Source organism: Brassica oleracea, chromosome C3 (genome assembly GCF_000695525.1).
Source record: "Brassica oleracea var. oleracea cultivar TO1000 chromosome C3, BOL, whole genome shotgun sequence".
Taxonomy (NCBI): Eukaryota; Viridiplantae; Streptophyta; class Magnoliopsida; order Brassicales; family Brassicaceae; genus Brassica; species Brassica oleracea.
In genome coordinates this window covers 16,053,655-16,068,439 of record NC_027750.1, presented here as the reverse complement: position 1 = coordinate 16,068,439, position 14,785 = coordinate 16,053,655, and the positions used below count along the sequence as shown (strand labels likewise).

The 14,785-nt window shown below is 37.1% G+C and overlaps 2 protein-coding genes and 1 pseudogene across 3 annotated transcripts; 2 read left to right on the top strand and 1 right to left on the bottom strand.

The window, feature by feature from the left end:
* Positions 1-489: 489 nt before the first annotated feature.
* LOC106328354 lies at positions 490-2,427 on the bottom strand (annotated as a pseudogene).
* Positions 2,428-6,648: 4,221 nt separating this feature from the next.
* LOC106328804 (ABC transporter G family member 31-like) lies at positions 6,649-12,932 on the top strand. 2 transcript variants are annotated; one of them, XM_013767322.1, is made up of 20 exons: positions 6,649-6,986; positions 7,060-7,180; positions 7,269-7,357; positions 7,450-7,534; positions 7,714-7,876; positions 7,969-8,045; positions 8,147-8,291; positions 8,377-8,678; positions 8,845-9,126; positions 9,213-9,529; positions 9,602-9,762; positions 9,835-9,938; positions 10,025-10,181; positions 10,262-10,422; positions 10,507-10,839; positions 10,914-11,204; positions 11,291-11,374; positions 11,481-11,614; positions 11,696-12,350; positions 12,440-12,932. In XM_013767322.1, exons 1-20 carry the CDS (start codon positions 6,649-6,651, stop codon positions 12,704-12,706), a joined length of 4,266 nt encoding a protein of 1,421 aa, XP_013622776.1. In that variant the 3' UTR covers positions 12,707-12,932. The 2 variants fall into 2 exon arrangements, with proteins under 2 accessions (XP_013622776.1, XP_013622777.1); XM_013767323.1 differs by lacking the exon at positions 7,060-7,180 and having other exon boundaries at positions 6,894-6,986; positions 12,440-12,931.
* Positions 12,933-13,161: 229 nt separating this feature from the next.
* LOC106332237 (protein ELF4-LIKE 1) lies at positions 13,162-13,993 on the top strand. Its single transcript, XM_013770713.1, has one exon. It carries the CDS (start codon positions 13,298-13,300, stop codon positions 13,721-13,723), a length of 426 nt encoding a protein of 141 aa, XP_013626167.1. The 5' UTR covers positions 13,162-13,297; the 3' UTR covers positions 13,724-13,993.
* The last annotated feature ends 792 nt before the right edge of the window (positions 13,994-14,785 follow it).

The window sequence follows — 14,785 nt, the reverse complement described above, 5'->3', positions numbered from 1 at the left end:
ATTAGTTTCAAAATTTTATGTATTTTTATTTTTGTATCATTTATAATATTTATATAAGAAAAACTATTTCTATTCAAGTTTTAAAAATTAAAAATAATTTATATAAGAAAAATTTCTAAGTAGTTTCAAAATTTAATATTTTTATTTTTGTGTAATTTTATATATATTTTATGATTTATATTTTACTATAATATATTTTTTATAAAAATATAATAATTAAAATATGTTATTGTATTTTATTTTAAAATAATAATCACAGTATTTTGATAAATTTCAATCTAAATATTTATTTATATTTTATTATATTATTTTAAAGTAATGTATTAGTTAATTTTTGAAATTTTTTAAAAAATACAGCAAAACCAAAAACTAAAATCTAAATCTAAAAACCAAAAACCAAAAACCAAAAGCTGAAAACCAAAAACCAAAATCTAAAAACCAAAAACTAAAATCTAAAAACCAAAAACAAAAACTAAAAACTACCGAAACAATCATCACCTTGGTTTCAAGGGTCACAAATAAGCCTACTAGAATAGTAAAGTTTCGTCATCTAAAAGATCATTAAGCCTCTAAATGACTTCCTTTGTAAGAAAGAGATACAGAAAAAATGAATTTGACAATTTGATGAAGCTCTGGGAAGCGTAGTAGGAGCATTGGTGATTCTCGGCTAGTTATTGTTATAATTGTTGTCTTCTCGGTGATTCTCAGCTTTGACACCAACCTTGACGGTTTCAAGACATTTCAAATTTCCCAAGAAAAGCCTCATCTGTCTCAGCTCTCTACGAGTTCCTCCGTACTTTGAAATGTTTAGAACCTTCACTTGACATGTAGATAAACAGCATACTTGTTCCTCCATCTTCTACTTTTTTTTCTTAGCAATGCAAACACAGGCATCCCCGCATCTATCTGTAACTTTGTGCAAAAGCCCCTGAAAGCATAGACACAAGCAAAACGCATGTACAATAATGAAAGGAGTGTGTGCATCAAAAGAAGTTGATATTTACCTTGATGACTAAGGTTTCTAGGTTTGGAGAGTTGTTGAGGAGAAGTGGCAACACCTGCCAGCCTTTTTCTTTGTCACTCTCAAATGATAAGGTAAGGAGGCTGTGAAAAACCGGCACTGATTTGCAGTATAAGTGAAACATCTGGAGATTTATTTATTATCACAACAAAAAAAAACAAACATATATAAGAACAGAAACTTTGCACTTCAAACTGAGACAATCAAACATAAGAAGAAGTAGCAATGGTGACCTCAAGAGAATCCGAAGACAAGTGAAGTGTTTTAACATTGCTTATCCCTGCAACCAGATCCGTAACATCAGGCAAAATATCATTTGGATCATCCTCACCATAAATACTATCATTAGATCATCATCATCATCCTCATCAACAACAACTTCTATATCATTATATTCACCATAACCACTATCATTGTCATCCTCTGTATCATTATTCTCATCCCCATCTAAAACTTCCTCCGCTGATTCAATATCCAGTATAGATTCACTATCATCTTCATTATCTATATCACTATCCTCATCATCATCATCATCATCATATCCATCATCCTCAACCACATCAAAACAATCCTCCTCGACAACTAAAACTCGCCCCTCTTTTGATCTAATATCAAGTCTAGCTTCAACAAGCGAGCCCAAATCAACAGTATACTTTCTCGCGACAGCCCCTCTTTTGATCTTAATGGCAGGATTCGAAACCTGGATGGAAGGAATAAACCCAAACCCGTTACAAGCAGAGGGATGACCATAACTTAATAACAATTCATCAAGCAGTGGGCAGCCAGAGATGAGATACCCATACGTCTCGTATTATCCCAAAACCCAACCGAAACGAGAGAAAGTGATTTGAGGTTTGGGAAGAACACGCCACCTAGTGGACCAAGACCAACAAGAAAAAACTCGTTGGTTAGCGTGAGCTTGACCAGTGTGTTGCTCGTGAATAACTCGGATTCTATATGATGAAAACAATTACTATCCAAATGAAGTTCCAAGAAGCCGCCCTCCAGGAGAGTGGGTTGAACCCATTTGTCCACTCGAGAACTTTCACAATGACGACGTACTAGAGAACGTTTAAAAGTAAGAGAGAATGTTTTGATGATTGAAGAGTTGCTTAAGAGAGCAAGTGTTGTGTCCACAAAATCAAAGACGCCATGAGGGTTACCAATTTCGTCACTGAAATCAAGGGGGAAAGCAGGTTCCTCCACCTTTTGGACAGAACCGCTGTGGAAGCAGCAAGTCTTGTCGGAAGCAACGACAGGATTTTGCCGAGAACCTCATCTGGCACACTGCTGATAAAATCTCTACAACGCATAGAGACCTTTTGAGCAGACATAAGATTAGGGTTTTTCACTGAACAGATATCGATCGAAGAAGACGAAACGGCTTTGATTTGGTTAAGAGGAGGGAGGGGGATTTGACGAGAGATTTCGAGAGTGAAAGAGCCAGAACGCAGCGTTTTATCAATTATGACGTAGCATTAAATTTTCCAGTTATTTTCTACATCTTCACGTTTCTACAAAAATAATAATAATAATAATAATTAAGCGTGATTACTAAAAAAAAAATAACAAAGGACCCACTATTAACCAGTGTAGGTTTTTTTTTGTGGCTAAGACCGGACAAAATATCCGGAACCAAAGAACCGATCCGAAACCGAACCGAAAATCAGGGTTTCGAACCCGATCGGATCCAGAGTAAATAACCGAATTGGTCCTAAATTGATGTATCCGAAGAATGGTACCTAACCCGATCCGAATCGAGAACCGAATGAGTATCCGAAAATATCCAAAATGTAAATATATATTTACAAATATTATTTATAATTATATGTATAATTATTTGGGCAAATCTCCAAAATAGCACATTTCTAAGTTTATATCACAAAAATAGCACTCAAAAACTAAAATGACCAAAATAGCACCTTTCTAAGTTTATCCTTTGAAAATTTTAATTTTTTTATTTTTCAAAATTTGAAATCTTATCCCCAAAACCTCATTTCTCAACTCTAAACCCTAAACTCTAAACTTTAAACCCTAAACCTTAAACTCTAAACCCTAAACCCTAAACCCTAAACCCTAAACCCTAAACCCTAAACCCTAAACCCTAAACCCTAAACCCTAAACCCTAAACCCTAAACCCTAAACCCTAAACCCTAAACCCTAAACCCTAAACCCTAAACCCTAAACCCTAAACCCTAAACCCTAAACCCTAAACCCTAAACCCTAAACCCTAAACCCTAAACCCTAAACCCTAAACCCTAAACCCTAAACCCTAAACCCTAAACCCTAAACCCTAAACCCTAAACCCTAAACCCTAAACCCTAAACCCTAAACCCTAAACCCTAAACCCTAAATCCTAAACCCCACCCTTTAACTCTAAACCCTAAGTTTGTGACTTTTGATAAAACATTAAGTGCTATTTTTGTGACTTTTGACCTTGAGTGCTAGTTTGGGAACAAAAACTTGATTTAGTGCTATTTTTGTCTTTTTCTCTAATTATTTTAATATTTAAATTTAAATTATAAATTAAATATATTAGTTATTTTCAATACTTTTATGTATTTTCAGATAAAATATGATAATTTAAATAGAAATACTTAAATAAAATCGTATCCACTGAGTATTTTTGGTTATTTCTTTGTATATTTGAGTAGTTTGGATATAAAATACCAGAACCGAATCGAGTAATATGGTTACTTTGGATACTATTATCCGAACTTATTTCAGATACATTGGTTATTTGGTCATTTTCAGGTTCCTTTTCCTTTACATCAGAACTGAATCCATCCAGACCCAGAAAGACCCGACTTGAACCCGACCCGAAATTTATAATACCCGAACATAGTCTAATTTCTAAACCCAAAAAATCTAATACCCGAAAAAACCGATCTGTATCCGAACAGGTACTCGAATGTACAGACCTAGCTGTGGCTAAGACGCCAAGCTTGTTTAGAAGTTTAAGAAAGTTCATTGAAGTAAGAAATCATTGCAAATTTTGTGGTTTCTTTTCCAATATCATTCTATTTTGTTTATTTGAAAACTTAATAACTTAGATAAGTTCAAACCCCTCAATCTTAACCCGTAAATATAGCAAACAGATAGAGTGGGTAGGTTTGATGATCCATGAATTTGACTTCGCATTGATATCTTTAATTATAGTGTTTATCTTGTTACTGGTTATAGGCAAGTAGAAAACGATTTGAAGATGAACAAAGAAAAATGCTAGTGTTTTTGTTTTTTTGACTAGCATTTTTCTTTGGCGGCAAACCAAAAGGGAAAGTAATTATCCCTTTTCTTATGCGTTATAAAAATATTAAATTATAAATTTGGTATATATGCGAAACTATTTATGTTGGTTCGTATACGGTTACGAAATGCAATATTACTAATCAGATGTTGTATTTTAATTAGAGTAAAATTATATTTTCACTCTTTTTATTTTAACACTAAATAATTATCTATAAACTATAAAACTACAATTCTATTTGTCTTATAAAAATTCAAATCTGTTGCATCACTTGAACTGTTATAGAAATACAATATTCCTTGTTTATGCCATATATTTTGTAAAAAAAATTTCTAATTAATTTGTATAGTTTCATTTTTTTTAGTTGTATTACAAATCTCATAACGTAAAATCATTAATGAATCTTTAGTTAAATTATTAGACTAGACTCGCTAGATAGATTTCCACAAACCCTATTACATTTTCTTTATAATAACAGTGAAAATTACATGAAAATATGAAAGGCTACTGCACATTTTCTTATGTGGTATAAAAATATTAAATTATAAATTTGGTATATATGCCGAAACTATTTATGTTGGTTCATATACGGTTACATATAAATACTTTTTATCGGTATATTCCACTAAACACTAAAATATTGAAGATATTAAATATTTAAGATATCATTGTCCGTTTAGAATTTCAAAGTTAAGCGTGTTTGACCTGGAGTATCGGAAGAATAGATGACTTATCGGAAAGTGATTCGCGATATCGTGCAAGTGAATCCAAAACACGGAAAAAAGTCACGTGGTGAACGGGTGGATAGTTTGGTAGGCGGTCGGGCCGTTACATCTACCACGTCCTGTAACACAGGTGCAGCCTCTGTGGAAAAAAATGCTGGTTCCATACGGACAGGTGCAGCCAGTAGTATGGACGGGCAGGGCCGGGCCTGAATAGAAGTCCATCGAGCATGTGTTTGGGGCCTGACGAATATATAGATATTTTGGGGCCAATTATTTTTCATACAGAACATGCAGCTCTATTGGCTTGGGGTCCAACGAAAATATAGATGGACCTCTGTTCGCTTCTCCGCAACCGCATCTTATATTATTATCACTATTTTTTTAGAAACAAAGGGTCAAAAATATTTTTTTTGCTTGTGGGCCAATATTTATCAGACCCGATCCTGCGGACGGGCGGGATGGTTTGGTAAGTACGAATTATCCACTGATTTATCCCTATCTCTATGTAATTATTGTTCAAGTTGTTTCCATATCCGAATGTAATCTTATTGCATCGGCAATCCTTCTTCCTTTTCTATTATTTTTTTGCTGTAAAAAATGCTGGTTGCTTCCCTGTAATCTTATAAAATTAATTATAATCTTTTTTGGTGTAATAATTATAATCTTTTATAAGAAAGTACACTGATTTATTTATAAATTCGTTTATTGTTTTTCTTTTCTTTTTGTTTAACCTGGGGTATCTCAGGTTCTTAGGGCCCAGACTAATCCCAAAGGAGAGATGCAGCCCACAGATAGACTCTCTCTCCGGATATTCAAATGGGCCCGAAAGCATAGGTTCATATCCGTGTGGGTGACAGGATGGGCAATTCGTCACCGCCTGGCGTCGAACCCGTGAGCATGACAATTGGCCCCCAAATTCTTTCGCCAAGCGGGCTACCTCATCCTGTCAACTCGCTTATTTATTTCACAACAACAAACAAAGAATGTGGATTAAAATTCTAAGATGAAACCTACACACTAACACCATCCTATATTTGGAAGTTTCAGGCTAAGACAAACTGGCTTCCTTTTATAGTAAAACCATTAATAGAATCGATTCACCGCTTTGATTTCTTCTCGGTATTAATTTGTAGAAGCAATTTCAAAAATAAATAGAAATATAAATTGGCTTCCAAAATTAAAATTAAATTAGTAATGGAAGGTATATTCACCGCTTTGATTTCTTATTATTAATTTCCCTAAACTAATTACCAGAAAACAAATAAATTTATTTTACAAAAAGAAAAAAAAAAATTCACATTTCCGATATACATAAACCCTTGGAGAAGAAAAAGGCAAAACGTCAGACACGTGTCAAATACAGAGTGAGAACAGGAGACACAAAGTTGGACTGGGTTCTACATATCAAACTCCTTTATACCCTCGACTAACAAGCACACAACAACTTGAACAAGTAAGGGTAACATAGTCCTTTTAAGTAGCTTCAAATATGCCCGGGGATTATGGACGGACGCTTTATATGCAGCTTCGACACCTAATAATCTAACTGAATCACAAACCGAGTCCCCAAAACAAAAAAAAAAATATCTCTCAGAGATCGCAGAAGAAGAAAACACAATCTTGATCGACCTCGGAGAAGAAGAAGAGAATAATCAATGGCGGCTGCTTCCAATGGGAGTGAGTATTTCGACATCGACGTCGAGACGGGAAGAAAATCGTTCGCGCGGCCGTCGAACGCTGAGACAGTGGAGCAGGACGAAGAAGATCTGAGATGGGAGGCGATCGGACGGTTACCGTCGCAGAGACAAGGGAGCCATTTAGCGACTCTGCGTCGGTCGCAAACTTCTGGTTACGCAGACGGGAACGTCGTGCAGACGATTGACGTAAGGAAGCTCGATCGTTCGGATCGTGAGATGGTTGTTCGTCAAGCTCTCGCCACTAGCGATCAGGATAATTACAAGCTTCTCTCCGCTATCAAGGAACGGCTCGATAGGTATCTTTTTGATTCTCTGTTTCTATTTTTAGGTTTTCTTTTTTATTAATGTTAATAAAAATATTCATTGTAGAGTTGGTATGGAAGTTCCCAAGATTGAAGTCCGGTTCGAGAATTTGAAAGTTGAAGCTGATGTTCAAGCCGGTACAAGAGCTTTACCGACTTTGGTTAACGTTTCTCGTGATTTCATCGAGGTTGTTCTTTTTTTCTCATAACTATATTTTCCACACGTAGCCTTTTTACGTGCACTGTTTCTTATTTTGTATCTCTTCTGTGTTGCAGCGTGTTTTAAGCAGTTTGAGAATAATGAAGACTAGAAAACACAAGCTAACCATATTGAAAGATATCAGTGGTATTATCAAACCAGGAAGGTCAATAAAAATAATACTGTTAAGATTATTATAACCAAGCGAGTATGTATAAAGGGACTAACAGTTTTTCTTATATGTTTCTGTTCTTGAAGGATGACTTTGCTATTAGGACCACCAGGTTCCGGAAAATCGACTTTACTTCTTGCTCTCGCAGGAAAACTTGATCAAACTTTAAAGGTTGATCATTAATCCGTGATGCTATCTACTTTGCTTATTCATATATTATATCACATGCATCTTATGTTTTGACATCTCTATTTTAGTTTGTTGCTTACATGTGTCTTGGATTTTTTTTTCTTTTTCTTAGATTTTCTCTGTTTTGGTATTAATGATAAAGTTATGTTTTGGTTTTACAGAAAACGGGTAACATCACTTACAATGGAGAGAGTTTTAACGAGTTTCATGTTAAAAGGACTTCAGCATATATTAGTCAAACAGATAATCACATTGCTGAACTTACTGTTCGTGAAACTCTTGATTTTGCTGCAAGATGTCAGGGCGCAAACGAAGGCTTTGCAGGTTTTTTCATTTGTTTTTTTTTTTTACCACTTTGCAATGAAAACTTATTCAAGTTTCAAATGTCCTCAAATGTTTCCTTTTTACACATATAGGTATCATGAAAGATCTAACCCGATTAGAGAAAGAAAGGAGTGTACGTCCTTCTTCTGAGATTGATGTTTTCATGAAGGTATGCTTCTTATATATTAGCACCTAACTTCCTTTGAATAATTCTATTTTGTAATAATTAACTAGTTACAATAACCAACACTTTTTTTGCTTTTATTATAGGCTGCTTCTGTGAGTGGTAGTAAGCATAGTGTTTCCACGGACTATGTGCTTAGGGTGCTTGGTCTTGATGTATGTTCGGATACAATGGTTGGTAATGATATGATGAGAGGTGTTTCAGGAGGTCAGAGGAAAAGAGTAACAACAGGTCTATTTCACTCTTTTTAACTCATCTATTCTCACTTTATTTACTTAACACATAATAATAACTTAAAAAGCTTGGAACAATGTAGGAGAGATGACCGTGGGGCCAAGAAAAACATTGTTTATGGATGAAATATCTACTGGTCTGGATAGCTCAACGACTTTCCAGATTGTGAAATGTGTCAGAAACTTTGTCCATTTAATGGATGGAACCGTTCTTATGGCACTTCTTCAGCCTGCACCAGAAACATTTGATCTCTTTGACGATTTGATTCTTCTATCAGAAGGTTACATGGTTTATCAAGGTCCTCGACAAGATGTGGTCGGATTTTTCGAGTCTCTAGGATTCTGTCTCCCACCACGTAAAGGTGTTGCAGATTTTCTCCAAGAGGTATTATTATACACATCCTAACTCTTTTCTTTGGTTTTCATTTTAGCTTTGTTTATAAGCTAAAACATCAACAGGTATGATTATATAGGAATACATTAGTCACATTGTATGTAGCACAAAACTATATTCTATAACTAAGAATATGTTTTATAATGTTGGTATACAGGTGACCTCCAAAAAGGATCAAGCTCAGTATTGGGCAGATCCTTCTAAGCCTTATCAATTCATTCCTGTCTCAGACATAGCGGCTGCATTCCGCAGCTCGAAGTACGGGCATGCTGCAGATTCAAAGCTTGCAACACCATTTGATAAGTCATCCGCGGATCCTTCAGCTTTATGCAGAACACAATATGCCATATCAGGATGGGAAAACCTCAAAGTTTGCTTTGGACGAGAAATGCTATTGATCAACCGACACAGGTTTCTTTACACTTTTAGGACATGCCAGGTATTGAATAAGTCTACATATTTTTCATTACCTCTTGTTTGTTTCATCCGTATGTTTCTGACCCGAAACATTTTTTTCCCATAAAGGTTGCATTTGTGGGATTTGTCACAGCCACAATGTTCTTGAGAACAAGATTACATTCAACAAACGAAGCATATGGCAACGAATATCTATCTTGCCTTTTCTACGGCCTAGTGCACATGATGTTCAATGGTTTCTCTGAACTGCCTCTCATGATATCGCGTCTCCCCGTTTTTTACAAGCAAAGGGATAACTCGTTTCATCCCGCTTGGTCCTGGTCTATTGCCAGCTGGTTATTGCGTGTGCCTTACTCTGTCCTTGAATCTGTTGTCTGGACTTGTGTGGTATACTACAGTGTGGGACTTGCTCCCTCACCAGGAAGGTTAGTTAACATTTCTCTAGACTGGTTTATAAGTTTTGCAGTGTTAAATGATCTCTTTTTTCATTTCCTCAGATTTTTCCGATACATGTTACTCCTCTTCTCGGTGCATCAAATGGCCCTCGGTTTGTTTCGTATGATGGCTTCTCTAGCAAGGGATATGGTCATTGCCAACACATTCGGATCAGCAGCAATCTTAGCAGTGTTCTTGCTTGGTGGATTCGTTATTCCAAAAGGTTTATTATTACTACTTGCATTACAGAAACTAATACAAGTTGCTATACTAAAAACCATGTCATTTTTGACAGATGATATTAAACCCTGGTGGACTTGGGGCTTTTGGGTTTCGCCGTTATCCTATGGGCAACGTGCCATTGCGGTCAATGAATTCACAGCCACACGGTGGATGGAGGTGTGTTCTATAATTTTCACTATTAAGTGAATAATACTTTGTTAGAATATACAATGCTTAGCCACAAACTTTTACACATCAAGCAGCCATCCGCTATCTCGAATACTTCAGTTGGATTCAACTTTCTCAGGCTACGCAGTTTTCCAACAGAGGACAACTGGTACTGGATTGGAGTCGGGGTCCTCATTGCTTATGCACTTCTCTTCAACAACATTGTCACTGTCGCCTTGGCTTATCTTAACCGTGAGAGTCTCTCTATTAACACTCATGATCCTTTCTTATATATCTCTGTGGCAATATTGTGAATCTTTTCTCTCTTGCAGCTCTAAGAAAAGCTAGAGCAGTTGTTTTAGACGATCCGAATGAAGAAACTCAAACTGCTTCAGCAAAGCAAGGAAGAAGTGAGAAAAAAGGAATGATTCTTCCATTCAAACCATTAACAATGACTTTCCACAATATCAACTATTATGTTGATATGCCAAAGGTTAAATTTTACTTCTCTGTTTCACTTCGGTCGTATCAATACTTATCTATGGTAGCATAACGTTTTTAGTATTTGAAATATCAGGAAATGCGTTCTCAAGGTGTACCAGAGACAAGACTACAACTGTTATCGAACGTGAGTGGAGTCTTCGCCCCTGGTGTTCTCACAGCTTTAGTTGGATCAAGCGGTGCAGGAAAAACTACATTGATGGATGTTCTTGCCGGTCGAAAGACCGGTGGCTACATCGAGGGAGATATCAAAATCTCCGGTTACCAAAAAGAACAACAAACGTTTGCTAGAATATCCGGATACGTTGAGCAGAACGATATACATTCTCCTCAAGTAACCGTTGAGGAGTCCCTTTGGTTTTCAGCTAGCCTTCGCCTTCCTCAAGAGATTACCAAAGATCAGAAAAAGGTAAGTATGAATGATTCTGGTTCCCATTTGGATTTAGTTTCACTAATGATATTCTCTCTTGTGTGTGTTGTTAGGAATTTGTGGAAGAAGTTATGAGACTAGTAGAGCTTGATAGTCTCAGATATGCGCTAGTTGGTTTACCTGGTACGACCGGACTTTCGACAGAACAGAGGAAACGTCTAACAATTGCGGTTGAGTTAGTGGCAAACCCATCGATTATTTTCATGGATGAACCAACATCTGGGCTTGATGCAAGAGCAGCCGCCATCGTTATGAGAACTGTTAGGAACACTGTTGACACTGGAAGAACAGTGGTTTGCACCATTCACCAACCCAGCATTGACATTTTTGAGGCTTTTGACGAGGTTTGCTCTACGTTTTGCTTGGACTACAAGAAATTATCATCAACCTAACGTGTTTGCTATTTTTTCTTAACCCTAAAAATGTACAGCTGCTTCTAATGAAACGTGGAGGACAAGTTATATATGGTGGAAAATTGGGTCAACACTCTCAGGTTATGGTAGACTACTTTCAGGTACTTGTTCTTAGCCTTCTCTTCTGTTGTGATAATGATACTAAGATGCTTGTTGCCCAAGAAAACTATTATGGCAAACCCTAAACCCTAAATAAACCATCTATAGGGGGTTGAAGGAGTCCCTGCAATCTCAAGTGGTTACAATCCAGCAACTTGGATGCTTGACGTAACTACACCTACTTTGGAGGAGAAATTTAACATGGACTTTGCAGATTTATACAAGAAATCTCAACAGTTTAGGTAACTTCACAACTCATCTTTAGCTTTTAACAGTCGCTATCAAACATTTTATCTCTAACCATACCGTGTAAACCACACCAGAGAAGTGGAGGCGAACATCAAACAGCTCAGTGTTCCACCAGAGGGCTCAAAGGCAATAACGTTCGCTTCAAGATACTCACAAAGCCAATTATCTCAGTTTCGACTCTGCCTCTGGAAACAGAACCTTGTCTACTGGAGAAGTCCAGCGTACAACCTCGTGAGATTGCTCTTTACAACTGTCGCTGCGATTATACTCGGCACTGTGTTCTGGGACGTTGGTTCCAAGAGGACTTCCACACAAGATCTGGTCACCGTTATGGGAGCTCTCTACTCGGCTTGTCTCTTTCTTGGAGTTAGTAATGCTTCGTCGGTACAACCAATCGTTTCAATCGAGAGAACAGTTTTCTACAGAGAGAAATCCGCAGGAATGTATTCTCCAATTCCGTATGCAGCAGCTCAAGGCCTTGTGGAGATACCTTACATTTTCACCCAAACCATTCTGTATGGTGTCATCACTTACTTCACCATTGGTTTCGAAAGAACGTTCAGTAAGTTTATACTCTACTTGGTGTTCATGTTCCTCACTTTCACCTACTTCACCTTCTACGGCATGATGGCGGTTGGTCTCACCCCGAATCAGCACTTAGCCGCTGTGATCTCCTCTGCGTTTTACTCTCTCTGGAATCTACTCTCTGGTTTCCTCGTCCAAAAACCTGTAAGTACTCCAGTCTATCAAGTGAATATCTAGTTAGACGCTATTGCCCTTTTAGAACTATCTTTTAAATACCTTTTTTTTTTGTTCAGTTGATTCCAGTGTGGTGGATATGGTTCTATTACATATGTCCAGTGGCGTGGACACTTCAAGGAGTGATACTCTCACAGCTTGGCGACGTGGAGAGCATCATTAACGAGCCAATGTTCCATGGGACAGTCAAGCAGTTTATTGAACAGGACTTCGGGTTTAAGCCAGGCATGATTGGTGTCTCTGTTGCTGTTCTTGTCGGATTTTGCGCTCTCTTCTTCTCTGGATTCGCACTTTCAGTCAAGTTCCTCAATTTCCAGAGAAGATAAAGAACAAAGGATGATGACTACTCTTTCTTTATGTTTTCACGTGACAAACTTTTGATCTTTTTGGCTCTTTGTTACTTACATGTAGTTAGGTTTCTTTTGATCTTTCTAGTATACAGTTCAACTGCAATTTATTCAATTTGTTTGATTTCTTGTTCGTGATTACTAAATGAAAATGTATCATTTATAGACAAAAAGCGTTTTTTTTTATTTTAACGGAAGATATGGAAAAGGTCAGATATTTTTGGTCCGAGGTTTTCACTTTTTATTTATTTTTAAGTTAATAGTCCTCTGCTCGATATTTAATATTATCCGGAAATGTAATTGACGATTCTTTGAGCTACCGTTACTTTTGTACGACACCATCCAATGAGATTCGTCCAACGGGGCCCTCTTTTCAACACGCATTGGTCCTTCACAGAACAATGTCACGGTCATTTTCATGACCAGAACAAACTACAATACGAGTAGGCTCTTCCAGAAGGCAAATAGTGTAATAAGAAATTACAAACAATGGTTCGTCGCGTCAACGGTGAATGAACTCTGATGTATCTCTAGATTGATCAGCCGGTGAGGCTTTGATTTTCAAAACTAATGGAAGCACCAAGACGTCGATCGATCGTCGGAAACAACCGGAAGAGCAGCAAACGAGCTCTGACGGAGCTGAACAAAGACGACGACCATGTTACGGCGGCGGAGAATGAGGAGTTCAACGACGTGGAGGTGTGGAATACGCTGAGTAATGGCTTCAAGCGTGCGCAACTCGTTCTAGACCAGAATCGTGACTTGATCCAACGCGTCAACGACAATCATCTGTCCCGAATCCCAGAGAACGTCTCCAGGAACGTTGGCTTGATTAACGAAATCAACGGTAATATCTCGAGAGTTATGGAGATTTACACCGATTTAGCTGTCGACTTCGCAAAAGGAATCGAGGAGGCCAAGAGTGGCGACACCGACACTACTACGGCAACCACCTCCGGTTCCTACGGCTGTGGACAGAGCTCTTACCGTTCTTGAGCTCTGTTTTTAGCTCATGTCATGTGCCTTTACGTCATGTCGCAAGTTTAGTATCCAAATAATTGCCCGAATTAGCATGGTGGATTAGAATCTTTGATATGGCCTTGCATTGTATCCTATGATTTTGACCCTTCTAAGGTTATTATTCATGTTTCTGTAATCTGCTTTGTCCTCTCTTCCGTGAAGGTTGTTGCATGTGTGTCATTAGTACAGCTATCGCTACTTTCATTGATTGATAATGATACAATTCGATGGTTTGGTTGTTTGTTTTGAGGATTGAAATAACTCTTAGAAGAAAAAGCTCCAGTTCTCTTCGAAAGAGACATGGTATCTTATGAGAGAAGGAAGCAAAGAATGTAGTTGGTTCAGAAGGGTGTGGTTCTCGAAAGCTACTCGTAAGTTTGCTTCCATCACTTGGCTAGTAATGCTGGATCGCCTATCAACCATGGACAGAGTGTTGCGAAGTGTGTTCTCTGCAACTCCTCCCTGGAAACACGAGACCACATCTTATTTGACTGCTCGTACTCGTCTGAAGTGTGGGAGTACCTCACCAAAGGGATACTTAAACGATCTTACTCATCTCAATGGCTTGAAGTAAAAAAAAAATTATTTCAGAAGAAACTATGGCTGTGGAGAAAAAGTACTGTATCAGGTATGCAATGGAATGCGCCATTCATGCGTTGTGGCGAGAAAGGAATAAAAGGAAACGTGGAATAAAAAAGTATTTTTGATGAATCCAATTTAACATTCATTCAAAAAAAAAAAAAAAAGGTCGTAGGTTTCTTCTATTGCTAAGTTTTGAATATAGAGGAACCTAGCTTCCTAACTGATCATGAGTTCCTAGGCAGATACTATTTGATTCTGAGTAATTGTGGAATAAACTTTTTTTAGTTAATCAATGTTAATTTTGTGCCAATTATAAAATAAAAAATGTAAAACAACTGGGTTTTAGATATGGTTAAATGTTGGGTTTACTAATTTTTTTTTTAATTTAGTTTCAGTCGATGAAAAATTACGTAGCCAAAAACATAATTCAAAGATATATTTTGTGAATAAAATAAT